The 25807-nt window shown below is 43.4% G+C and overlaps 1 protein-coding gene across 2 annotated transcripts in view; it reads right to left on the bottom strand.

The window, feature by feature from the left end:
- The window catches only part of OPHN1 (oligophrenin 1), an 87849-nt gene that overhangs the window by 6015 nt on the left and 56027 nt on the right, over window positions 1–25807 (bottom strand). The window contains exons 9-20 of one of the 2 annotated variants that reach the window (XM_068956703.1): window positions 24749–24849; window positions 22495–22586; window positions 20188–20266; window positions 18840–18873; window positions 16310–16372; window positions 15012–15086; window positions 11587–11671; window positions 11148–11206; window positions 9095–9200; window positions 7371–7530; window positions 1761–1908; window positions 91–399 (exon numbers count right to left, since the gene is read on the bottom strand). In XM_068956703.1, coding sequence (XP_068812804.1) covers window positions 91–399; window positions 1761–1908; window positions 7371–7530; window positions 9095–9200; window positions 11148–11206; window positions 11587–11671; window positions 15012–15086; window positions 16310–16372; window positions 18840–18873; window positions 20188–20266; window positions 22495–22586; window positions 24749–24849 — 1311 coding nt within the window. The remainder of the gene's footprint in view (window positions 1–90; window positions 400–1760; window positions 1909–7370; window positions 7531–9094; window positions 9201–11147; window positions 11207–11586; window positions 11672–15011; window positions 15087–16309; window positions 16373–18839; window positions 18874–20187; window positions 20267–22494; window positions 22587–24748; window positions 24850–25807) is intronic. The other variant, XM_068956704.1, reaches the window with a different exon arrangement.

Here is a 25807-nt window from a genome sequence, read left to right as displayed (position 1 = left end):
CAGAAACCCGGCCCGGCGCCGTCCTCCACGGGAAAGCAAGGGGCCGAATTTACCCATCACCTGAGCCGACCTCCTGAGGAGCAAACTTACCCTCCCTGCCGTAAATCACAGGCCGAGGCGCCGGCCGCTTGGCATGGAGCGTGGAGGTCTTCAGAGCAGGGCCAGACACCACCCCGTTGGCAGACCTGCCGGCCAGCTTCGTCCCCGTGTCCTGCAGCCGGGACACCAGCTTGCCCACGTCGCCCTCGGCACGCTGCTCCAGCTGGCTCTCGGCGGGCGGCCTGGCGGCGTCCGCCTCCCCGGCCCGCGGCGCTGGCACCCGGCTCCGGTGCAGCGGCCGGGGAGCCTCGGCCCCCACGGAGACGGCGGCGCCGTTTGGGGTCTGGCTACGGCTGTCCCCTGCGGAGCCAACGGAGAGGGGACAACGCTCCAGGTGAAACAAGTACAGAGCTGTCTGGATCTCATGCAGCCTAACAGAGCCCCTGGCTTTGCTCGAGATGCCCCAGCTTTCAAGCGATAGTCAAAAAAGCAGGCTCACTGCATGCGTAACAGTAAGAATTGGCTGCTTTGTCAGCGACAGCTCCTCACACTGAGCAAAATACAAATAAGCGGCTCACACCAGGGCTGAGGAATAAACAAAGCTGAAACAACACTGAATATAACACAGTAACAGTCAGCAAGTAGGGAAAGGGCTTTTATATATTTTTTTAATTTCCAGTACCCTTGCTCACGAGTCTCACACTGCAGTTTAGTACCACGCGCTTATGTTCCTCCGAAAAGCATTCGTCTCATCCTTCTTGCTGTGCTCGTGACCCACATGCTATGCAACTGATTGATTGTACTCTGCAGACTCAGTGCTGTCAAATGCTAACACTTCTGCTCCCAATTCAGGAAAACATTTAAAGGCAAGGTCATCTTTAACTACATGAGCAATCTTGTGATTTTTAAAGAGCTATCCGAATCACTTAGGTTGCGCCAATGCCAAAAGGTACACTTGCAGGATTAAGCCTAAAACATAATCAAAGCTCTAAAAAATATCACAGAGAAGAAGACTTCTAATCTCTTTCGGTGGTGATGTGCTCCAGGGCACAGCTTGCAACAACAATTAAGAGTAAACCGGTGCAAAGAGAAACATGATTTTATACTGGTGCGTCCTTCAGCATGATAATAAGGGCCTTACCATTTCCTTACAACTGAATGCATTTAACAGAAGATTTGTACTTGGTCTAGAAAAATACTATCACTAGGTCCTGAAAAACAGTGCTTCAGTGTTCTTACTCAGAACGTAAAATAGTTAATGGCTCAGTCACCTTTGCAGACTCTCTCAGGACTAATGCACTTTTGCTGGACAAAGTTCAAACAGCACTTGGCACACCCCTAGCCCATAGACGTTTGCCCCCATCCCACCCTCTGTTTCTCAGTTCTATTTGCATTACTTTCACTTCCACCTCTGAAGCTGCAAAAGCTGTCTATAAGCTTCTCATACGCAAGAGCCAGGTGTTTTAGTTTAGCTAACTGAGAGTGTTGCAAGTGACCAAAAAAAAAACCCATGGAGTTTGAGTTGTGAGACGATGCAACCTCTGCATGAGCATTTCTTTGCTTTCCTTTCTCACTGTGAACGAGAGACCTTACCGCCTGACGTGTTCATGTCCTTGGAAATGCAGTGCTGCTATTACTGCTTTCCATCGCTCCTGGAAAGGTGGTAAGAAAAATAGGTGGGATGAGAGATGGATAGGAGGTCAGTGAAGAGCTGAACTGACCTTCACTTTCTCCCACAGAAGCACCAAAAAAGACAGGCCTTTCCCTCAAAGGACGTTTGGAAATGGTGATCGGTTTGTGTCTCCGGGCAGTCACTCTTGGAGGAGGGACCGGTGGAGCAGTGTTGTCTTCTGGGGGACCAGAGTAGATCTGCAGAGACATATATGTTTTCAGTCGAGTCCTCTGTTACTGGACCAAATGACACTTTCAAAGGCTTCTCTCATTAATCTGGTTTCACTAAAAGGCATCTTTATAGCAGAATATGTTTACACTTAAAAACACAAAGAGCTCAGAACAGGAAGGATGATTAAACACAGCAGCAGAACTGGGTCCCACTTCTCACAATGTGATGAACACGCTGTGGGAGACTCCTCTCCTTCTGTCCTGCGCTAGATTCTACATCTGCAGAAAACCAGTGGTGTCACTTTCTCCCCTGCCATCAGAACACAAACAAGCCGCTGCCTCAAGTCTAGCCAAAGCTCCATCCAGGCCGCAACCTGTCTCTGAAAATAGGCAAAAATGGATCGGGGCCACCACGGACGACGCCTTTCCTGATAACCCTTCCCAGCCTCCAACAGCTTGCAGTTCAGAAACCCTCCTGGGCCAGATGCAGCATCTGTGCACTTGATAACTCTCCAAAGATTTCTCTTCTGGACAGCATGTCAAACCCGTGCTTGAATCTGTTGGGTTCTTTGACTCTGGAAAGGAGCTTGGCAGTTCAGCCACGCAATGAGTGAAGAATCTCCCACATTTGTTCTGAATGTGCCTTCCACTAATTTCACCCCCAACTTCTTGCACCAGAAGAAGCAGGGAGTGCTTGATCTCTCTTTGCTCCTTCCAGGCCACTTGTGAGTTTGCAGTACCCTGTCCTGTTCCCTTTTCTAACCCCTGTTGGCATACTGCAAGGCACAACTGACCGATACTGCTGAGGGAAGGAGCAATTTTCTTACCGGCATCACCAACTATACATTATGTTAATCACTTCAGTCCCAGGAGGAGCTCTGAGATTACCAGTGAAGCTTCTGCTGAGCCCTGAGGAGCCATCTACTCCCTTTGCAACGGACTGGCTTATACCATTTGCTGTCTCCACTCGCTAATCGCGCTGCCACTGGGAAGCCTGGTCCTCCCTCACCAAGTTCCCCTCCAGGAAGAGGTACATCTCACAGCTCTCACTCAAAGTAGCTAGAGCTTATTTAAGGTGCCTGCGTGGTGCACAAAAAACAGCTTCTGAAGCCGATTTTGGTTCTCCTCAGCCCAGAGGCAGCATCTTTATAGCAGTTCAGCAATGGCTGCATAGACAGCCGGGCCGGCTCTCCCATGGGTTTGGAATCACTAAACCCACTCCAGGAAAGGGCAAAACCCCTCAGGGACCAAAGCCTTTGTTTGCAAGCTGAGAGGCAGAAACAGGACTCCCAACTCACCCCCCCAACACAGGCAGGCTTTCCTGACGCTTTAAATAAAAGGCGTTTCACTGGCTTCCAGCAGGTTAATTAACAATCTCATGGCTACGTCCCTGCAGGCACAGGGACCCGAGACCAGAGGTTCCTGCTGCTTCCAGAGGAACGTGAGGGACTTGGCTAGACCAGGCGATGGCAGGCAGGGGCCGCCCGACTGCACAGAAGGTGTTTGTGGCTCTGCGGTTCTGATGAACGGTGTCCGAGCCCGAACTGCTGGGAAAGCCACCGCTGCCCCAAACTGGCCTGGCCAGCTGTAGCCCAAGAGAGCGTGGTGGGGATCTCGCAGGCATTTGCCCCCAGTAACGCTGTGGTCAGAGCCTCTTTCAGCATGGGGTCAAAACCCGTGCTCCCTCGGAAGAGGATCAGGACTGTCTGTGCATGAGCTACTAATCAGAGGTTGGCAGGATCCAGGATATCCTCAGCTGCCTGTGCCTTTGCACGTTAAGGCCACAGGAAGGTGCTGCAGCAGAGCTGATGTTTTGCCAAATGCTTTATTTATGCTCATTATAGAAGCCTTACATATGCCTGCTGTGGGCTGCTGTGTGCCCTGGTGTGGGCTTTTTATCTTATGCACCCTTGCACATCCACTTCAACAACTGAAGTGTTAAACTAATCAGTACAATAAAATTACAAATATAGACAAAATCTGCAGGAGCAAATTATCTCAGAGCAGCCTAAGCATGCTTTGAAGCTGATGGTTTCTGAGAGAAAAAGTTTTTTCCACACTAGTGAGGCAAAATAATCTAAAGAAAGCACCAAAACAAAACACTGCTGTGTTTTAGATTTAACACTAAAAAGCCCTTTAGATTTAACACTAAAATGCCCTTCAGGCATTATAAAATTATCTTGGATAAAACACTGGCATTAAAAAAATTGCTGGTTAGCGTTCTATCTCCATTTCATATTGGTCGTACGGCTCCTGTTTGGTTTGGTTTAATTTAGATGTTCTTATTTATGTCAGTGCTTCTTTAATAGCTGACAGCTAATAGCGTCTGGATGGTCTTCTGAAGATCTGAAATACCACATTAAGGCCCCAGTTAAAACGCTTTTGTATTCTTCCCCTGGATATTAACTGAAGGCATATCAGGCTTTAAACAGTGAATTACCACGGACCACGTGGCATGGGCTGCTGAGACCTGAGGCTGGAATTCCAGCCCTGAGAGAAGGGCAGAACTGGTACCTTCATGGAGGATGTCCGCAAAAAAACACAGAAAATGACTCAACCTCAGAGAGTAAGAGATCACACTAGATAGATAACTGACTTGAACAGTCACTGCTCCCTTGGTACGTGTTTTGTTATAAGAGCAGTTCTGTAGCGTCACCCAGATATATTTTAAAAATAAGAAACATTTTGATTCAACTACATATGTCATTTTTACAATAAAAAAAAAGTATGTTAGTGCTTCTCCCAGCCAAGATAAATTCTGGGAAATCAAGATGGGAGAGACAAAAGCACACCCCAACTTCTTTCACTTCTTGATCATAAAGACTAGGTAGAACACATGCAAGTGAGGACGGGTGCTAGTCATTTCTACAGCCCGACTCCCCATACCAGGCCAGCACACAGGCAAGGATCTGAACTCTCCCTAGACTAATTTTTCCAGGTTTCTAACTCAGCAAGCTTGGTATAAACGCTATCTACTGGTACCCAACCTTCGCTCCTGTCTTTGCCCCCTTGTTCTGCCTGAAGAGACAAGGAGCAACATAGTCTGCCGCTGCGTGTGTGGCTCCCCTTGGACAGTTTAGGGCAAAGATTCAGGACCAGCTCCAAATTCTGATCTGATCATTTCAGCTTCTTTTCTTTCAGGATCCTGCAACCCAGACTGGCGGTTGATGCTTAATGGCACCAGAGGTTCTGTCCTTTCCAGGGCAAGTACATTTTCTCCAGCCTAGAATACAGAAGTCCAGTGTGTTCCTTCTGCATTCAGAGGAATTTGCTGTGACATGGACAGCCCATGATTTAAAACCAGCAGCTAATGGATTATTAAATAGCAATGGACTATCTGCAGCAGAGTAATTTTTTTTGAAATATCAACCTCATTCATATATATTGACAGAAGTCCAAAATTGCTTTTTAAAGTGAAAGAAGAAGTGTAAAGTTCTCCATTAATTCTTATACCGGTACCACGGAATGTTGTTTGCATAAGAAGCCTTTCAACAACATTTGAAAACTATGCTAAAATGCACCACCATACTACTGTTTTTCAGATGTGGGTGCAGCCTCTGCTTTCATTCTACCTTTTAAATGAAAAGCCAAGTTAAACAATTTGAGGGTACAAAGATATTGACCACATCTCATATTCAGAAGGTTTGTACAGTGAAGAAGGTATTTCCAGAGGGACCGAGTTATTTAATTTAACCATGGCACCGAAATATAAATTGTGGAAACAGTAATTATCTAAAGACTTCATGAACAGTTACTTTGTCCTTGGATTCTTCATATTGCGCCAGACAAATAATATCTTTCTCTTCCTTCAGACTCATTTAAAGTGTTTGCTTATGTGCGAGTTGAAGACTCTTTAAACTCTGAAGCTGAACTTACAAGCTCAGTCTAATAAATGTTACTAACTTAACCTTATCACTGAAGAAATTAAAGCAAGCAAAGAGATTTCTGGCTTAATTAAAGATTTAATTCCAGATCTTAAGAGGTGGCAGTGTAAATTATATGTTTACTCTGGCTTCTCTCTGCTGGCCGCAACCTGAACTGTAGACTTTACAATACGGGAAGAAAGAGATCCTGTTCTAGAGCATGTTCCCCGAGAGCCCAACGTATAAACAATGAGCTGTTTTGCTGTGAGAACTTATGTAGAAGTGTTCACGGTGACTTACAAAGAAACTGGCATGTTATTTTCATGAGCCTCTTGTGTGGATACTCAAAAGCCTCTCAGAGCTCTTTGCTCCCGTTTCTCTGGCTGCAGTCCTCAACACCCATGATCTGTCACCTGTCTGGTGGCTGTTGCTGTTCTTACTACTCATCCACTTTTGCAATACCCTGCTCTTCTGGCTTTGGCCTCCTCTTCCTTTCCTAGCAGGGAGGTTCACTTTGTCACCTGTGTTGCCCTGTCTGCTGGGAACTCCACCCCACCGCCTTGACAGCGAGTAACTCCCACTTTAAAGGATGTCTTCAAACTTCCCTGTCCTCTAAAATATAAAAGATCTTTTGAACATTCTGTAATTTAGAAATGAATGCAAATGGTTATCAGGTTTTTAAATATTATCATAGAACTCCATCATTTTCTAGTCACCCCCCAAAATCTAAGCAATTGTATCAGATATCACGAGCAGAGACTGCTAATACAGTGATGGTGGAATAGTCTGCATTCCATCAGGACACAAAAGGCCACAACACAAAACCTATTGTCTACACATGAGTAAACGTGTCTATGTTCAGCACCGACCACAGCAGACCTGGGCCCAACAGTGTATCTAGGCATTGCTCTCATACCAAAATATTCAACACAGATCCCCTGAAAGAAAAATTCTGATGTAGTCCTAAATGTGGTGCCACTGTCTTATGGCAGAGCACTACTCTAAACAGAAAAGACAATGCCAGCCACAGGCTAAAGTCTTCTCTATCAGCTCAACCCCAGACAGCCATCCCCCTTCCCACAGATTTATCTAAGCCACCCACCCATTTAATACCTTCTATTTTATCAGATCTTATGCATAGTTGAATTATTTTCATCAGTCTATCAACACTTGTCTGCTTTCGGTTTTCTCCTGCATTAATAGTTCTACACTGTCTCGTCTTGGATCGTGCCAGATGAAAAGTTACTCTCTAGTTTGGTTTCCACTCTTCAGCAAAGTAAAGCATAAACTCTTGTAATGCACAGGCAATAAGTCTTCCAGTAAAAACCTTTCTTCCCTTCTTTAAAAAGAAAAGCAAAAAAACCTTAGACTCAGGGTTTCCTTTGGAACTAACTAAAGGAAACAGTGAGGAACACATATCTGTTACACTTTTTGTTTCCTTCCAATGCATTTTGGTATATTACAGCACATCACAAAAAAAAAAAAAAACCAAAAAAACAACCCACTAAGGAGAATCCAGAAAGAGGAGCCAAATCTCTAAATTGTTGCCAGAGCAATAATTTGCATGAACATTACAGAGCAGCTATGGAGCTCTGTGGATGAGCTCCTCCGGACTGCCATCTATACCTTTGCAAAATGTTCGATGAGGATCTCAACTACAATGTTCTGGAACTTGATGTTCATCATTGCTGCTACGGTGTCCTCCTGTGCTCGCATGAGGGTAGGTCCAAATATCACCCCCATGTTAGATGGTGACATCAGATTCTCTCGGCTGTGCTCACATATGCTGTGGAGAGGAAGGAGAGAAGGAATAGTTTTTGGTTTTGTTTTTTAAGATCTATCTTGTTCTAAGTAATTTAAGAGAGACAATGAGAGTCATTCATTCAATTTTCTTCATTTTGTTCCAACAGGATTTGTTTCCTAACCTTACCAGAAATAAAACATGTCTCTGACTGCGACATGCACCTTTTTCGGCTGGGACAACAGCGAGAGTGCAGCATGCTGACAGTGTTGTTATTTTATCCCTTCAAACTTCTAACTCCTCTTTTAACTCTGCAAACAAAAGCCATCTGTGCAACACACACAAAAGGAATCATTTAATTTGCAATATCCTATTTACCCAAAACTGACTTTTGGCTTTAATTTTTCCTCTCTTTTAAGGAGGAGAACTGAACATAAGGAGGACACCTTTGAAGGATTTCAAGAAATCTCTACACCATCTTCTTTCTAAAAGAATCATAGTTTTCAGTGAACCGAGAACTCTTTATTCAAGAGACTTCAAGTTTTGGGGTAATATGCAGACCTGTGGAGCAGCACCAACCGTTGAGTGAAGCATTAATTAATTCCACGAACGCTACATGTTTTAAAAGTGGAACAAAACCTGAGCTCTGGGTCCAGAGGAGAGAGAGAGTCTGGTGCTGAAATCTAATGAATTCTGGGTTTGCCCTGTAGCTCTGGTGTTCAAGTGGTTCCTCTTAGTATAAAGGGGGCCAGGGACAGAATTTAAACGTAAATTCTTTACGGAATAAACATAATAACTACAAGAACAGTGTTAGCTTCATCAAACTGTAAGCCAGACACTCTCAGTTCTGCCACTTAACAGAAAGGGTTTTTAAAAATACGTAACATGCAAAGGCTAGAAATGGATCCCAGCCAGGATCTGCAGCACAGCTAATGACAACATGCCTCTCTCTCTGCTGCCCGCCCCCAGCCTCCAAGGGGTGGGAAGAGCAGATTCTCCACCTGGAGCCTTCATAATCGGCATGACAGGAAGGCAAGAAAATACCATTTCCCAGTGCAACCCTGGTGCCATAGCCATCGAGTAACTGATTTTTTCAGCGACTCACAAGCAGAGCCAGTGGAGGCACAGTTGCTCAGTGCCACTCGGAATCCACTCCTATCAGGCCAGCAAGAAAGCTCGGAAGACCTGAAATGCTCAATGCTTCATGCTGCTGTAGGGACTCAATATTGAACCCACAGAGCTGGAGATGAAACCAAAATATGTTTCATGTTCAGCCCAAGGGCACAGGTCTTACAACTGTTTCCAAACCGCAGACCTAATGTTCTTGTTAATTGGACTGAGGGGCAATGTGTTTATAGCTCTGCTCTGTCAGACTGTATTTTCATTTCAAAATTATTTCCTGCTTGGCACTTGTCAGAAAGGGGATGAAATTGGCAGGTAGAAAGAGAAACACCAGTGGATATCAAGGACAATCATACCATTTGTGCAGTCTAAAAATAAATTCCTAGGAGGACAGTGTTGGATGGAATTTTACAAACCTACTACCAGAAAAGATAGGCTTGTTTTGCTGACTCCGTTAGTTTGGCTTTAGAGAAAATTCTCTGCTTACTTGACTAGGTGTCGTATGAGGAGCTCTAACATCTCTCTGTTTTTGTCAGGTAGTTTATAGACCAGAGCATGAATGGCTCCCAGCCTGTAATCCAGGTTCTCAGATTCTGGAAAGAAGTAACACAAAGAAAAGTTTGTGCCTGTCACTTTTAAAGTAAATACCTAAAAGAAAGGTAAAAATGAAGGAAATCTGTGGGTGCTGTTCCTTCCAGAATGTGGGGTTGGCTTGCCAAACCCAGTGATGGGAAGCAGAAGGAACATGGTATTACATAGCGACAGGGTAAGCATTGTGAGAAACAAAATGACGTGGAAAGAGGGAGAAATCAAGCTTGAAAGGGAGCTCAGGGCTGGATTCTTCCCCTGAGTGTAGGGCTGCGGAGGTACGCTAGGCACAGGTGTGTACTTCCCCTCCACACCTCAGCTGCAACGTGCCCGGGGCAGTTCCAGGGGAACAAGACCAGTTCATTCTCTCCGGCCTGTTTGTTGAATCTCTTATCAGCCCAGATAGCTATAATCCTGAACAACATGGTAAAATGTACTGCCTGAAAAAAAATGGAGTCCCTGACCCAAAGAGGTCACCCTAAGAAGCATAAATAATCAAGAAACAATAAAATACTCAGTGTGAAAAGAATAGTGTGGGATCCTGGTGGCTGGAAGCTTAAAGGTGCAAGTTTCTGAGGGAAGGTAAGGAAGGGATTATGGTTTTACCCATACTCAGCCATCATTGGTTTAATCACTCCTGAAACTAATAAATCTTGGGCTTGAGCACAATCAGTGGGTGGTAGAAAACTTTCCTTTACAAGAAAGAACAAGTGTTATTAATTTTCCAAGGGTCCAACTGAAGGAGAAGCTGAGCTCTTTCCTACCCTTCCACTGATTTCAAGGAGACTCGGGGGTTCTGAAGGACGTTTTCATCCAAAATGTTTCAGTGCATACCATAAATTTCCAAATACCAGCACTCTCACCCTGAGGAAGATGATTAACTCCCTGTATCCCCCTCGTCTCCATCTTAGCTCACTGATTCTCAACACAGTCTGAAGATGCAGCCAGTTTAAAATTACTATGGCTTATTCATAAACAGACATAATAACAGGACAGCTGAAGACTGGCTAGTTTAGCACAGATCACGCCCTGTTAGCATACCCACGTTACTTCGCTTATCTCTGCTAATACGGGCTGTGACTCAGTCCCAAAAGCTGCAGCAGAAAAATGCATTTCATCTACCAGTAGGTATTTTGGATTCAACACCCCAGGACAAATTTGACAACCTAAAGGGAGCATCTAACTATCTGCTTAATGGCATTACATCACATTACCTCACAGGTTTAAAAATAAATATATTACTAGTATTGAGAAACGATTCTTCTAGGATTCTTGGGATCATTTGCTTTTATGTTAATTAATATCCCCTGGGTGCCTGAAACCTCTCAGAGCATGAAAACCTGTTACGAGGAAGTGCACCAGAATATCAAAGGGAAGAAGGGAAGAAAGATCATTACCTTCCTTCCAAAATCAAGAAACCAGAAGAGAGAGGGTCTCTTCTGTTCCTACGGCGGCAAGCAGCCGGATACCCGCGGGGCAGCCTGGCAGGGCTGCTGGCAGGCGACTCCAGCGTACGCTTGCTCCGCGTACAGCAGTACTGGCCAGCCGCGCCTCAAGTCCTGCGGCTCCGGGCACAACTGACTGCTACGGTGCCATTTTGCCTCTCAGCCTCTCTAGTTCCATTCTTGCCATTCCTCCCCACCACGGGTGAACCACGTGGTTCTCCTTCCCCACTAGCTCCCGAGCGAGCTCTGGGAATCCCAAGCAGCAGAAGTGCCCGCAGCTCCCTTAGCGGGTCCAGCTGGCCTGACAGCTCTGCACGAAGAGGAGATGTGTGCCAGGGAAGATCACGTCCTCTGCCACACTTCCAGCTTCGGTGCACGCAGATGCCACCGCAAAACCTCCTCTGCACTCTGTGGAGCCACTGGCACCAGACAAAAGGAAACAAAACTCAAGCAAGGGTAGGGAAGGGCAGCGCAAGGGACTATCAGCAGGGAAACTGGGCGACTTACTGGCAGCCAAGACCAGCTCCTTGTGGAGTTTGTATGTCATGACGGGCTCAGACAGGTTCCTGCAAGAAACAAAGAACAGTGAGTGCTAGAAGGGGCAGCCGTGACCGTGCAGGATTACTCTTGAAGAAGAACCGAAAGGAAATTTGTTTGCCCTCCAGTTCTCTAGTGATTTGCCCTCTAGTGATTCCAAGTGGTATCTCCTCCCAAATCAGATTATTTAATGGCCTTCCCCATGAGATGCAGGGTTTCTATAACAGGTATATCCCCTCTGTGCAACCCTCTCCCAAAAAAAACAAAATCATATCCCTTCCTAAAGCGTTTTGCCACTTCTTTTCCGTTTCCAGTGGCCACATGTTAAAATCTGGCAGTTTCCTCAGCTCCTCACCATCAGTCCCAAGCTCCTTTGCCCACTCTGAGCAGGTGCAATCCAGCACCCTACCTGAGATAAAACTTCAGTGAGCTGGTAATTGTCTTGATGTCCCAGTCACCGCTTTGGAGATCTACATCCCCTGGACATTTTGGATCTAGAGAGGAAGAACAGAATGGTTTTAAAATAGGTCCATTTTGAGGTTGCTATAAATAGCAAACTCAACAGGCAGGTTATGCTCTGGTAGCAAAAGAAGCTACAGCAGTACCTGAAGATAGCTGATCATTCCTCACGGTCAGGAAAAGCAGAGTAATAGTAACAGCATTAATATTTCAGAAGGACTGGTATTTGGGGATGAGGACAGCAATGCTAACTAACGGCAAAGGAAGAAGCAGAACATAATATTTAAGTAGCAGTGAAAAGTTGGTGCAGGCATATTCTCTACAGTTTGTTTTTCCCCAGCATATTCAAAACTGCTCTCAGGGGAAGTGGTAGAAACCACACATTCCAACAGAGGCAAGATAAGCTTTCTGATATTCAAAATAATTTTTTAACTGTCCAGCTCCAATCCCTTATTCTTGGTTACTCCCTTTAAGGCTGAGCTGGAAGTCTTCCTTCTTAGTGCAAGGAAAGGCAGGAGCATGGAGGAGAAGGCAAAGCAATATGGAATAATACTTTGCTCACATCTGACCTCACTGAACAACCACATCATTTTTGTGGTACAATGAAGTAAAGGACGTGGTTTGTGGGGGGAGCTGGACTAAAGAAACAAACTGTGTGATTTATTTTGAAATAGAAATAGGGCTAGAGACAAAAATCCAGCTCCTCACTGAAGTTCAGCAAGGAATTCTGCATCAGGTATTTCTACTCAGTGTGGTTGGACTTTCCACCATGCGGAATTTGTACAGAGTGGGGTGGCAAGTGGTCAACCGACCACAGTGTATATTAACTAATGAAAAGCCACCCACTGCAGGGGTTCAGAAGAGAAAAACACAGAGCTACTCACAGGAGGGTGAGAATCAAAAAGCAGTAAAAACTGAGGCTAAGTAATTAGTCATCAGGCAAGTGTAACTGGATAGCTGTCTGAAGCTGTGACTCCATGGGAATCTGGTACAGCTATATGTCAGCGCAAATCGACCGTTTTAATAAACAACAACAATAGTAAAAGCAATAACAGCCTTTGAATGCTACATCAATATCAGATGTCTACACAGGGAGCTGAAGAAAGCTGGCTTATGCCCAAGCCATGCAGATACCCATATAAATACACTTTTTGCCCTGTGCTCCAGTCCTCCCAGCCAAGACATTGAGACCGGTTTGGCCTTTGGGTATTTGACAGGCCTGCCCCGTCTGTGGGCTCGGCAGCTGATCGCACAGCCGCCCCTTGCCCACGCGCTGCGTGCCAGGGTGCAGGATCGTGGCGGCTGTACAGCGAACCCCAGCCCTGGCGGGCATTTCCCCCGAGGAACAACGCTCTGACCTCCACAGCGTGTTGCACAGAGAGTTTACCCAAAACCTCTTTCATGTACACAGCTGCAGAAGACATTTCATTGGAGGGCAGTTATTCTGTTTGTTCTGCCAACAGATAAGTGGAGGTATTTGGTTACTGCCCTTTCTTGGACATGACCTGAGAAGTTGACAACAGATGTGTTTTATAAATGGAAACAACACTGAACTATAGATAGTGTTAGAATTTTCTCTGAAGGGCACATTTTCCTTTTTTTTTTTTTGTAATTCTGGTGTAAATTTAGGAGCCACTGCACCGAAGTCAATGAAGTTACACTGAACCACACCATTGGAAACAAAGGAATTGTCAAATACCGGATTGCAGACCCCTCTCAGTCCCACTGTGAACTCCCAAATGGCCCATTATTGTTATGTTCTTGTCAATAATGAGCCACATAGCTCATCAACACTAACCTGTGTTTTGTATGCCTGCCAATTTACATGTTCGTATGTAATATAAGATTCACTGTACAGAAAGGCTTATAACAGAGATGTATACGTTGGCTTCTCTTTGGAAAGAACATATTCCTTCCCCTCAATGGATTAAAAATTTGCAGACATTCAGAAAGCACAGGAGGTACCGACACCTGACCCACAGGTGCGTTTCTGAGCAGCAGTGGCAGGGAAGAAGGGACATAGTCCTGGAGCAGGAGCATCAAGATTATCTCCTACTGGGCCTGGGAACAGATATCCTTGGGGAAGTGAAGGTGCAGTGAAAAGAACCCCCTAGAAAAGCTCTCCCTGGAGAAAGCAGGCTGAGGATGCAGACTGAGCTCCGTACTTTCACCACACCGGAAGGATACACACCTGCAGGCTTTATGGATGGACTATGGAGATAAACACATTGGTTCTTTACATTTCTGCCACTTACAGTCCTCTTAAGCCTTCACAGCTACCTGTCTGTTCAGGATTTTGCAAATACTTTCACCGGCTTTTGCCTTATTCTGGCATTTATGAAGAATGATTTCAACCTAACAGCAAGATATCCCAACCCTTCTGAGTGGCACACCTTAAACCAGGGTAATGGCACATCTTTGCTGAGGGCAGCTTCCTAGTATACTTCTCCAGGATAACCCAAAGAGGAAAAGGGTCCTCCTGAACTCATTCGCATGGGCTGATCTAAGACCCATGGGTGGGGACCCGTGGGAAAAAGCGTCTTCTCATGAACGTCATTAGACAGGCAAGCTCACTAGCAGTGGCATGTTAGGAGAGAGTCTGTCTGCAGGCCAAGGTACTCTGGAAAAAGCATACCAATGAATATCAGCCTTCATGTTAGGTCCTCGCTTGCACTGTCTAAATAAAAATCAGGACATATGGTTCTGCAGAGGACCAAGACTCGAGATGGCCACGTAAGCAATAAATCTTGCTTGACTATTGGGCAATGAAGACAAATATGTGACATGTGTGCCAGAATTAGCAAGCAATGCTGTTCTCCATGGGACATCTCCTACTGCCTTGGCTTGATTGGGAACTCCTGCACCCCCAACACTACACTTCAGCCTGTCTCCAGGTCCTCAAACCATACCTCAAAGGTAGGGATTTGCAATGCTTTCTGAGACACAGCAGAAGATAAAGGCTCATCGGTGGGTAAGGGCTCATCTCTCCTCGGTGGATGCCCCATACTTTGGGCCTGTGGCAGAAGCATGTCCCCAGCACATTACTCCAAAATGCCTAAGTATTTTAGCATACGATGGGAAAAGGCTTGTCCCCATTGCTCTAGTGCCCTGGCTTTCCTTTATGTCAATACTTCTCACGTAAAATACAGTTTGCATCAGCAACAAATGTAGCTTAAAGATAAGCGAGCAGCTTGCAGAAAAAAAATCAGAAAAGAAGGGTCAGGTGTGCCTCAGATGGACTGTTACAATTGAATGGCTGCCTGAGGGAATTCTCTGCTTGACAGATTGATTTCATTTTGAAATCTGATCCTCCTTATCTTTCTTAAAAAATATAAAAACAACACAATCTAGTCACCCAGGATAATTAATTCTTACCAAAAAAGGCATTCAGCAACTTCTGCACCTGAATATTGCTGCCAACAGTTCGGTAGACACCCTCTGTAGTAATCCCTGTGCATAACAAAGCCAAAAAGCATTAGCCAAGGGCTTTTTTGAGTTTATTGGAAGTTCAAAAGCACCACCTAGTGGAACAATATTATTCATTCAAAAATCTCACAGGTGTCAGAGTGCTTACTGTAAGTATTTCTATTATAGGAAGCACTGTTTTATTCCGAATCCAAACATTCTACAAATCTGTCCCTCAATACATCATGCTACCTCTGAATAAAAGTGTTGGGCAGGTTTATTCTTCAAATAACATCTGCCAAGTTATTCTCATTCTACTAATAAATGGCAATTGGTGGCAACTGTACAGTAGTCTAAATGCCATTATTAAGACAAAAGTTCTATTCTTTGATTAAAGACATGAAACAGCTAGCATTAAGGGCTGACTATTCACAATCACTACTTTGGAACGTACTTTTTGCCTAAATTGCATCACTGTTGGGCAGTTACGGCCAACATATGGAATACGTGTCAGAGCTGGCAAGCAATATCCACTTCAATACATCATTTCTGTAAACACTACTGCTTTAAAATGAAGTTGTTCAAATTATAACAGAAAGCAAACACATTAAAGCAGATTCTTTGAAAATATTAACCAACATTAGGAAAAATAGAATTGTTTTATTTGCCCAGCTCTCATCAGTCTACTCCCCTCCATTTCAGTGCGACTTGGGTGGCTATGTCCTCTGAAAGGCTGTTATCTTTTTCCTGTGGCCAACTGGGAAATTCAGATGTCATGAAGCAATATCTCTTTGTCCTATAGCCCGTACAGATGATACAAGCTGGTGCCAGCTGCATGCTTCATGAAAAAGCCAGAACGGTGAAGTATCATCCACTAGCCCGCTTTTGTCTTAGTGTTTTTCACAAAATGGGTCTGAATAATTCTTTACTTAAGTTAACCCCTGTCTCTTCCTCCAACACAGAAATTATTTCCAAAACTGTTCACCTTCTGCCTAATAATGAGTTTTTTCTAAGCCAGAGATGAAAAACTGATGAATGAAAACAGCATACAAGGGAAAATTCAATCCTAACTGGAGTCTGACATAACGAATATTCTAAGTAGCATATGACTTCTGCTCTTTTGACATGCGTTTTTCAGGCAATGAAACGAGACTTTGACTTTTAACTAACAATGCTATATTGAAGAAAATACAATGTAATTCAAGGCCACTCGAACAAATGAACGCCAGGAAGCCAGGGATTTCTGGATGTCATTGCTGCAATCTTACCTTTCGTTTCTACTGCGTTGATGCACTTCCTTACGAACTTGAAGCCAACCTCGTTCAACTCCACTGTTTCAAACAGAGGGAAGCAGTGTTAGCTGCATGAGCCTCAACATACAGTTACTAGTGGAAAACTACTGACAAGGCCACATAGGCAGACACTACTCAGCACACAAAAACCACAACGCCTAAGTGCACAGCAGGGCTTGCCTATGCAACTGGGTATTTGTTTTATACAGATCGTGTACATGTCTCTATGAAAACGCATGCATTCTTAAAAACACGATAAGGAAGTATTAGTTCTGTATGCTCTCTGTTTTTTTCTTGAATTTGTTTCGCGTTATGGGCTCCCCCCTTTCTATCCTTAATAATAAAAATGGAAATCAGAGTCTAGTCACATGTGACTTTGTGTCTGATAAGGAATTAATTAATCATTTCCAGAGCACTGCAAAATCTGTAATTAAAGTTCTTCCACATCACAGGATCATATAATTTTTTACTTATCTCCTTGACTAGATTAAAAAAGTAAAAAATACAGCTTTATACACTGCATAAACAAAGCAGAACACAGATTTTTGTTCCAACTAATTAAGTACAGACTATCTCACTGTGCCTGTCTTAGAGGCATCATGAAGTAGGCAGAAACTTAGGGATTTTTTATATATATATGTATATATATATTTCAACTTCTTTACTCACATTACTTCTCATGATTTTTCCAGGCTATCTGGTATAACAAAGTACTGCAGGATATGGGATAGTAAAGGATTGCACTGTAATTTACAGGTGTAACTTATATCATGAAGAAACTTTTTGTCCAGTACAAATATTTACATTGAACTTCTCCTAAATGACAATACTAAATACATTTTTATTTCAGAGAGGAATAGATCTCTGCAATTTTTTTATTCACAGTGGCCTTCAGATGAAATTAAGAGACAGACTTTTTCAAAGACTCTTATTTGTGTAATACAGCTGGCTGGGAACATAGTTTACTAGAATATGAAATTTTTGTTGAAAATTCTGCATTTAAACATTTGTGGTTCATAAGTCAGTACTACTTTATTTGAGTTTCAAATTGAATTTTGGCTGAAAATGTTGGCTTTGAGTTAACATTTTGAAATGAAAGTAAAACATTCCTTAAATTTAGACTTCAGTATCATTTTTTTTTGTCCACTTTAAAAGATAATAACATTTTTACTTTAAAATTCCTGTGGAAAACTCAATATTTGTTCCAAGTGAAAAATAAAAATAAAACAACATTGTCCTGGAAGAAACATCCACAGGACACATTTGAACCATCTCCAGTCACAGCAGAGACTGTGCTGGTGAATCTTACAAAATCACTATTTTTTCAGCAAGTCATTACAGATTCTCTCTTCTCTAAACACCAGTGAATGAAAGGGCAAACATATCTTGGCTTTAAAACAGGACTAAGTAAAGACATCCTTAAGCACAGATCCACTTGATACTTGATACTGAGTTGTATAATAAGACTTGAAGTCTTTCCAGTTCTAATCTATTAAAAATAGAGTGCATTTACTTTTGAGCAACGTTTAGTCGCATTCTTTCCACGTATGTAATACAAACATAGACAAATCCGTGGTTTTAGGCTTATGCATCTGCTAATAGTACCTGTACGCTAACTGAAGTGAGCCAATTACAGTGCTGACTGGCCAGTCGATTCAGCTCCAAGATACAGAACGCAAATCTTCATCCAGCTAATGCATCCACATAGTTTTCTGATCCAGCATACTCAGATATTGCAAGCAACAGGTTGCAAAAGGAGGAAAAGCTAAGAGGGGTCAGCTCCCGTTCAGCAGCTGCAAGGGGCAGGGGGCAGATTGTATCTCGCTTGTCGGGGGGGAGCTGGAGAGAGACATGGAGCAATGTGGTGGGATTTGGAGTTTCTGGAAACTAAATGCCCCTTCTCCTTTTTTATTTTAATGTTTGACATATTTGTTTGTCCTCAAAATCTCTCATTGCTCTTTTTTCCCTTTGCTCTGTTGGGGTTCAGCTGCAAATTTAACTTTGCATCCGTCTGGTTTTTGCTACCTAAAAGCTGCACATGACAAATCAATAACTTCTACAGTTTGCAGCTCATTTTTATCTGGCCTCGGTATCAGACACTGCAACAAAAAGGCAAGAAGTTATACTGCCGCCAGTTCTTGTTTGAGAAGGACCAGCAAGCACCTTCATCTCAAAGGTCCTGAGTTTAAAAGCCACAACTAACTTTTTTCTAGATACTTAGGAGGTAGATTTTAGGATAAGATCTCTTACGCCTGCTCAAATAGCTCTTCCCTGTCAGGGAGTAACAGGTCACGCTTGCAAGGTGATGAACATCCTTTCCAGAGGCCAGTCGGCACCCCCAGGACTTGTAGGTTTTAATGATATCTGTAGCTCGCTGTTAACCCCGTGGAGGGAATGCAGAGCCCATCCAGCAGAGATCAAAGACGAGTACATCTATGAGCAAATGTATTACCCCACTTCAGCACAGCTTCAACGTTTTACAGGAAAAGACACTTAAAGGACTCACTTTCCTCCTGTTTCGTGATGGGACTGTGGTAGATCTAAAAAAGGGGGAGGGAACGGAGAAGGAAGAAACAAAAACATAATGCAACATGATTTGGTATTTATTTGTTGCAAAGAAAATGCAGCACCTCATGAATCACCTATTGCCAGTCACAAAGCCAGTAAAACAGTGTCCCAAAGAACGTCAGCTTAAAATACAAGCAAGATATCATTGTCTGTATAACAAATGAGTTTGCTGACTTCCTAAATTTAATCGGTGAACCTGTTTCTAGAAAAAAGGTCTTCCAAAAACTGAACAAGAACCTCTGTTTGTTTTATAGGTACCCTGTAAAAACGGTAGCTGGAAGCAGCACAGTCAGGCCCAAGGGTGTTTTCTTTATTTTAAACACAAAATGTTAAAAAATTCTTTCTTCATCCAATACTGAAAATACTTCTTGTATTTTTTATTAATAACAAATGGTGAGTGCCATTCTTGATAGAAAAATTCAAAATCCTTTATAGATAATAACGTATTATGTAACATCCAATGAACATTAGATATTACATAAGTGAATGGCTCTCCAGCAAGAGCATACTGACCTGTCAAATTTTTCCAAATTGCTTCCTGTTTAAACTACGGAGAAGGTCCTGCTGAGGGTCCCACCGGCCACCCCCCACCCCCAGCCCTGCACGGGGTGTGCAGCCCAGCCTTGCTCCAGCAGCAGCAGCTCAGCAAGCGCAGGCACCGTCCACCCTCTTTGCAGAGGCTGCTTAGGGACACGGAGCTCTCAAAAGGCAACGGGAAGCAGCAAGAAACATTATTTTCCCACATTGCCCATCATGCTATCCGTTTACAGGAAATTCTGTGAGCTTGTGCTTTCCTCAGATTAAAGGAAGGAAATCAATAACAGCAACTAAAGGCACACAAACACTCATGCAGGATGACTGTTTGCACAGAGCAGACTTCACAAACACCAGTCAAGGCAGGAATAAACAAAATATCATGTCATGCAGATTTGAGAGTAACTTGTGCCTAACAGAAATACTGATTGTTTCCAACCCAGTTAGATCACGGTTTTCAGGAAGGCTGCTAGTTGCGGTCAATATAACTAGGTAAATGTGCCAAAGCTTAAAAAGGGACAAAACAATACCCCCATGACAAGCCCTGCCTAGAACAAAATTGTATTCAATTCAATTTTCCAATGTGTAGTAGCTGAACTGATGCCCCGAATTATGGGTAAGCAATAGCAGTGAAGCAAAAATCGCAAAAATGAGCTTGCCAAGTTGTGTTATTTACCTTTCTCAAAACCCACCAGTAGAGGACACTGTGACAGCATAATCATGGGGAGTATAACAATTCCTTGAATACTTACTGGCTCTTTTCCATCCATAGCTTCCATCCATAGCCTTCGATTAGCTTCGGAAAGTGCTTGCAATGTGATGGTACCAGATCTATGTAGAGTTTGTCCAGCGTGAGACAGGAAAATAAAGCAAAGGTTACTTTTAAACAGGCAGGGAGAGATTTCATCCCAGCTTACAGGGGTCACCTTTCTGTAGGTCATTTTAATACTAAGCAAGGCTGAGAAATGATAGTAATACTAGCAGAGGCCAATACACACCCATTACTCCAATTATCAGCAGTATCTCCAAGAAAGCTCCTCTCACAGTCCTACTGAGGAAGCGCTGAGACAACACAGATAAACAGGTTGCGTACATACTTCTGTTTTTGCCAGAAGAAATCCCCAAGAAATCCACATTTAGTCTTCATATATGTAAGCTTCAGCAAATTAGTCACAGTGCCCACAATTGCCCCCTCTTGTTCTGCTCTGCACACGGCAGAAACGCAATCTGCTATCTTCTACACAATTGGAGGCCTAGGCGCCAGAGCGTCGGGCTGGCCGCTTCTCTCGTTTGCTCCAAGCATTCTGGAGACCTTTACAACCTCCTGCGAGGAGTTCCCATTACTTGTAAGCAGAATGATCCTCCTGAGTGACAGATAAAGCCAAAGGAAAGAAACGCAGCAAATAACAGAATCATCTGGCCTGGTAACGGGATCAGATCCATCGTAGTATATATACCTCGAGAGATCACGATGTGCAGTCCAGTCAGATAAATGACGTAGGACTCTAATGGTGTAAGATGTCTGTACAAAGCAGCCCGAGCCACATCCTATCCCCAGCTCTGTCCCAGTAACCCACTAGAGTCAACATCACTGGAGACAATTAAACACGACTGAACAGACCAAATCCTACCGCTTTGTTTGTACATTTGCAGACCAAAGGTTCTAGCAGCAGGTGAAGACACCTAATATAGTAAGACAAAGGCTGAGAAGTGAAACCTAAGGTGGGATCATACTGCATGCCATCCCATGCTAACAAACTCCAACTTTACACATGTACATACTCAACTGAACTTCCGTTTTCTGTGCTGGTCTTCCCACCTGATCTCACTTTGAGTAAAGAAACTGGCTGGAGATTCAAGCTGCCTGGGCAACGCAAACTATGAGGATACGACATGGTCAGTTAATCACACATCTGAGAGAGACCCCTGCTACTGTCAATAATCATACTGGGTTGCTATTAATGGGCTAATCCTTTTCTTTCTTCTACCAGTCTTACGACATGCAAGTGTCTCTAAGACACTGCATAAGGCGTGTTCTGATGCAGTGCTATATAGTTCAAAAACACTGCAAATTAATGCCAGTAGATACAGACAAAAAGTGCTGAAACTTACTTCTGAGTCATCTCTATCCCACTTTTAGTGATTAAAGATAACTTTTAAAAATCCAAGATCATTTTAAGTCTGCCAGTCCAAAGAAAGAAATGCCTTAACACTGAACCATAGGTTGGCACAAGAAAAGCAGGTACGGAAAAGAAAGGAGAAAATACAGGATAAACTGCAGAAGTCAGTGTGGTGTCCAAGGCAGTAAGAGACCAAACAGTGTTTGCGTGGTGCATCCTTTTATGATAAAAGAGGGTCTGATTATCTACAATTTAGCTCCTGCTACTTTCCTAAGATTTCAGCATGTAACAAGGCTTTCACAGCGCACATATTCAATGACGTTCATTCTCTTGTGACTTTTATTTTGGTCCCATAATAGCTAAAAGACCAAGTTCAGTGGGAACAGAATCATACTGCTAGCTTGGAAGGCAAAACTAACCTAAAGGGAGAATCTTTGACAATACAGTTATCCATATACACATATACAGGCAAGGTTAAAGATAGATGGGCAAGGATGGCACCCAATGCCAGCAACGGTACTGCAAGTTTCTTGATGCCCCACAGAGGCTGTTCATCCTTTCACAGGACTGGAAGGGCGTGACAAAACACCGAACCTCCAGATAGGGAACCTGGAGCGCCCCTGCCTCCACCCCAGCACAGTACTGCTGCCCATGCAGGAAGGATTATTGCCTACTCAAAGCAAACATCCCTTGTACAGATCCCTAGAGCAGGATTCATCTGTTCAAATTTAGACACCTTCCTCTGAATGAGATGATCTACTATCCTTTTGCAGACCATGGAGAGAAAAGGGCACTTCAAGATGTGATTCACCTCTCCTAAGATGAAAGTCTAACATAGGGAGACGTCTAAAAGTCGATGTCATGAGGCAAATCTCATCCTAGGACACCTTTACTTTGCTACAGTACTACAGCCAAAATGTAGTTTACCTTCTGACTCACCTTTCATTAGTTTCAATGTCAAAACAAAACCTTTTGTCTATAGAATCAGTCTTTCTCCTTACACAGGATTTCAATGTCAAGTCTAAGGTGCCCTAGAAAAGAAAAAGATTAAAGCCAAGATTAGAGGAAAGAAAGGTGAGAGAGGGTTTAAGGTTTCTCAGCATCTTTAGGCTGCAAACAAGCATGGCACTGTCCACAGAGACATCAGGCATGACTTCATGCTCTCAGCAGGCATCCTGCTAATCAGATGGCATTTGTAAGGAAACCACAGATTGTCCTTCCCACCATTCAGCAAAGCCACAACTAAGTCGGAGATCAAAGGCTTTGTAAACCAGGCTTCCTCTCCACAGTAACAAAATGTTCTAGATTTCATGGGATTACCCTGCAAACAAGTGCTAAATACCTCAGCAACAAGCAATATGCCTCCACAGAGCAGAAAGATTGCTTAAAACAAACCTTTTGGAAATCACTTGTTCTCTGAGACCAGGGACCAGGATGAAGCTTGTCTATTGTATGACATAGCTGGGTCATAATTTTTATTGGGGTTAATCAGTGCTACCAATTATCCGTAGTATTCATGGCCCAAAAATATCTTGTTAAAGAGAAGAATGTTAACTGACCAAATCCAGAGTAGATACACACTGACAAAAATGCCTATATTGCCGGGCTGAGGTATGGCCCTATATTTTAATGGACCTTTATTTTACAGGTGAATAGCAATCATTTTATAATACATTTGTAAGGTCTCCATTACTTTGCAGAAACTGAAGGGACACTCCAGGAAATTTTACAAACCAACCAGGCCTTGGTCTTGAATGTGCAACCCGCAATGCATTACACACACCGACTGCCATTGCTGCTGTAGTCTGCAAGACTCTTGACAAAAGTCCATCAAGCAGATCCAGGACAGGCCAGCAGCATGGGTAGCCTTCTCCAAGATTACGTTCGATTTACACACCGTGATGATAATTTCCTGGCCGTGTTTTGTATTTCCTGAGAGCGCTCCTTGTAATTGTTACATTTGAAGTTGTGTGGCCATTTGTGGCCTGAAGGTGCACACTGCCAGATTGCAAAAGTTTGGGAAGGATATTAATTTATATTTTTACAAGCCCCTACCTGCATTAATGTGTTTTACTAGACGTGTTTACAATGCAGATGACAATAGATCTCTAGTCAATATTTTGGACGCTGCCCTGCCAAGGATTCTGCCAAGGGCTTCCAAAAAATACATTTTATTTTATTGCTGCAATGTGCAGGGGCTGCCAAAGAACACAGATTATGAGATCACAAATTGGAAAACAGCATGCATGACTTGGAAGTCCCCAGGGGATGTCGCTCCATGGCAGAGATGAGGACGGGTGGACTCAGCTGGACTCACTTGCTGTATTCTGAGCCACAGTCTGTCATCTAACCCTGTATCCTGCCCCGTTTCTATTAAACTGAGAAACAATAGGAACGCTCAGATAAATCAACTTACTGGAAAAAAACAAAGCACTTTGGTCCCCAACTTGTTGCTTTACTGCACAGTTTAGAGATGCAACTTCTTCCCTCTCCTCCTTTCCTAACGCTGCTCCCACTTACAAGTAAATAATTCTGAAGAACAGAAATCAAAATCACACACCAGGCAAAGCAAAGAGATAGCGCTAATGGAAGCATTCAAGTAACTCCAGTAATTCAAATACTTGCAATTACTCCCAGAGGCAGATGTGCAAATCAGGCTGTAGGTTCACCACTCATTTGCAGGGAGAAACATACAGGTTAGCTTGTCTCGAGCCAGAAATTTCTTAGAGAATTTACATGCACTAGGCCAAACGTGCTAGTTAGCACTGACTGAACCTCGGCCAAATGATGTGGACTGGAATCTCCACTGGCAAATTCAGAAGAACTTAAGTTCCTGTGCAACAGGGAGAGATGAAACTTCTTCCTCACAGAAATGTTTCCTTCACGCTGGCACCACAAATACACGTGGGCAGTCAGGGAAACGGGATGCAAAGCCCATCTCTCTGCCCTGTGGCTAGCAAGAGCCCTTCTACACCTGCAGTCGCTGATTCAGTATTCAGTTCACTGTCAACGCTCTTTACAAACTAGCAGCGTTCAAACTATGGTTTCCTACAGTGGGGGTGGCCTACATCTGCTCCGGACATGGTATTTACACTTGTATTTGCTTATACAAGGAAATAAAATAGAATCAGTGAAGTTGAAAGCTAATGACAGGGTCAGTTTTTGCAGACATCCCTCCATGAAATCAACTCACTTGCTTAGCTCCAGGCTTCTGGTCCATGGGGGTCATCCTTAAAGTTTTTGCCTCTTTTTCGTATTGGCAATAATATTTCACCCAAGAGATGCCCAATGCCCCTGCAGAAATACAAGGAAATAAAAGCAAAGCTGGAGTCAATAGAGACAAGAGCTTTAGTTTGACCGGAAGCTTGCAGGAGCGGAGGTTGTATTTTCCTGCATGTTCGTACGTCTCTGGGAACAAAGGCAGTCTGATCCTGACCGGGGATCTTAGCTGTGACCCATCATAAACAGCAACAGCCAAAGTGTCCGAGTATACCCTGAATGAGAAGTCTCGTTCAGTAGTATGCCTATTTACAATTTTGCAAAAGCTAGAAGGAGAAGTGAGGAAAATGAGCACAGGGTAGCAGTCACATCCAACACACTCAGAAAAAGCTGCTGATGAAAAGACATTTGTGAGAGTCTGGTTGCAGGCCAGACCAGTTTGGTAAAGTCCAGCCAAGAAATACACCAGCAGGATCCTACGTGTCTTGAATGTTTGTTTCAAATGGATGCCACTGTTTTTTCCTGTCAGTGAAAAGCTGGCAGGAAAGACAACAGCATCTTTAAAACACCCTAAAGTGCGTATTTATATCACACTATGATTTATTTTCACTGTTCTTTGTTGTCTTATCCAAATCGCTCTCTATGAAATGCTAAAACTGACACCTTTTGTGTAATATTTTTTTTTTAAGTTGCACTTGTCAGGAATAATTCTTTTTCTTATTCGATTCATAGGGGAAACATAACTAAAGGCAGTAAATACAGTCATTCTCATGCAGGAACATGCAACGTTTATTTGTGATCTAAAATTACGGTGTATGTGTGTTTTCTTTTTAAATGCAAGATAAACAGACATACAAATATATGTATACACACATACATATCTATAATTCAAAAACTAACTGCTCATAAAGTTGTCTGTAGACTCAGAGACCAGAGCTCTGGCTTTACCCTCTGTATACAGGCTTTTGTCCCTTGAATATTCATGTTTATATGACCATGTAAAACTACAAACAGTATTTGTAAGAGACTGAAT

This window comes from Struthio camelus, chromosome 11, assembly GCF_040807025.1.
Source record: "Struthio camelus isolate bStrCam1 chromosome 11, bStrCam1.hap1, whole genome shotgun sequence".
In the NCBI taxonomy this organism is placed as follows: Eukaryota; Metazoa; Chordata; class Aves; order Struthioniformes; family Struthionidae; genus Struthio; species Struthio camelus.
Note: the sequence above shows the minus strand (reverse complement) of the source record. Positions and strands in the feature narration are given on the sequence as shown.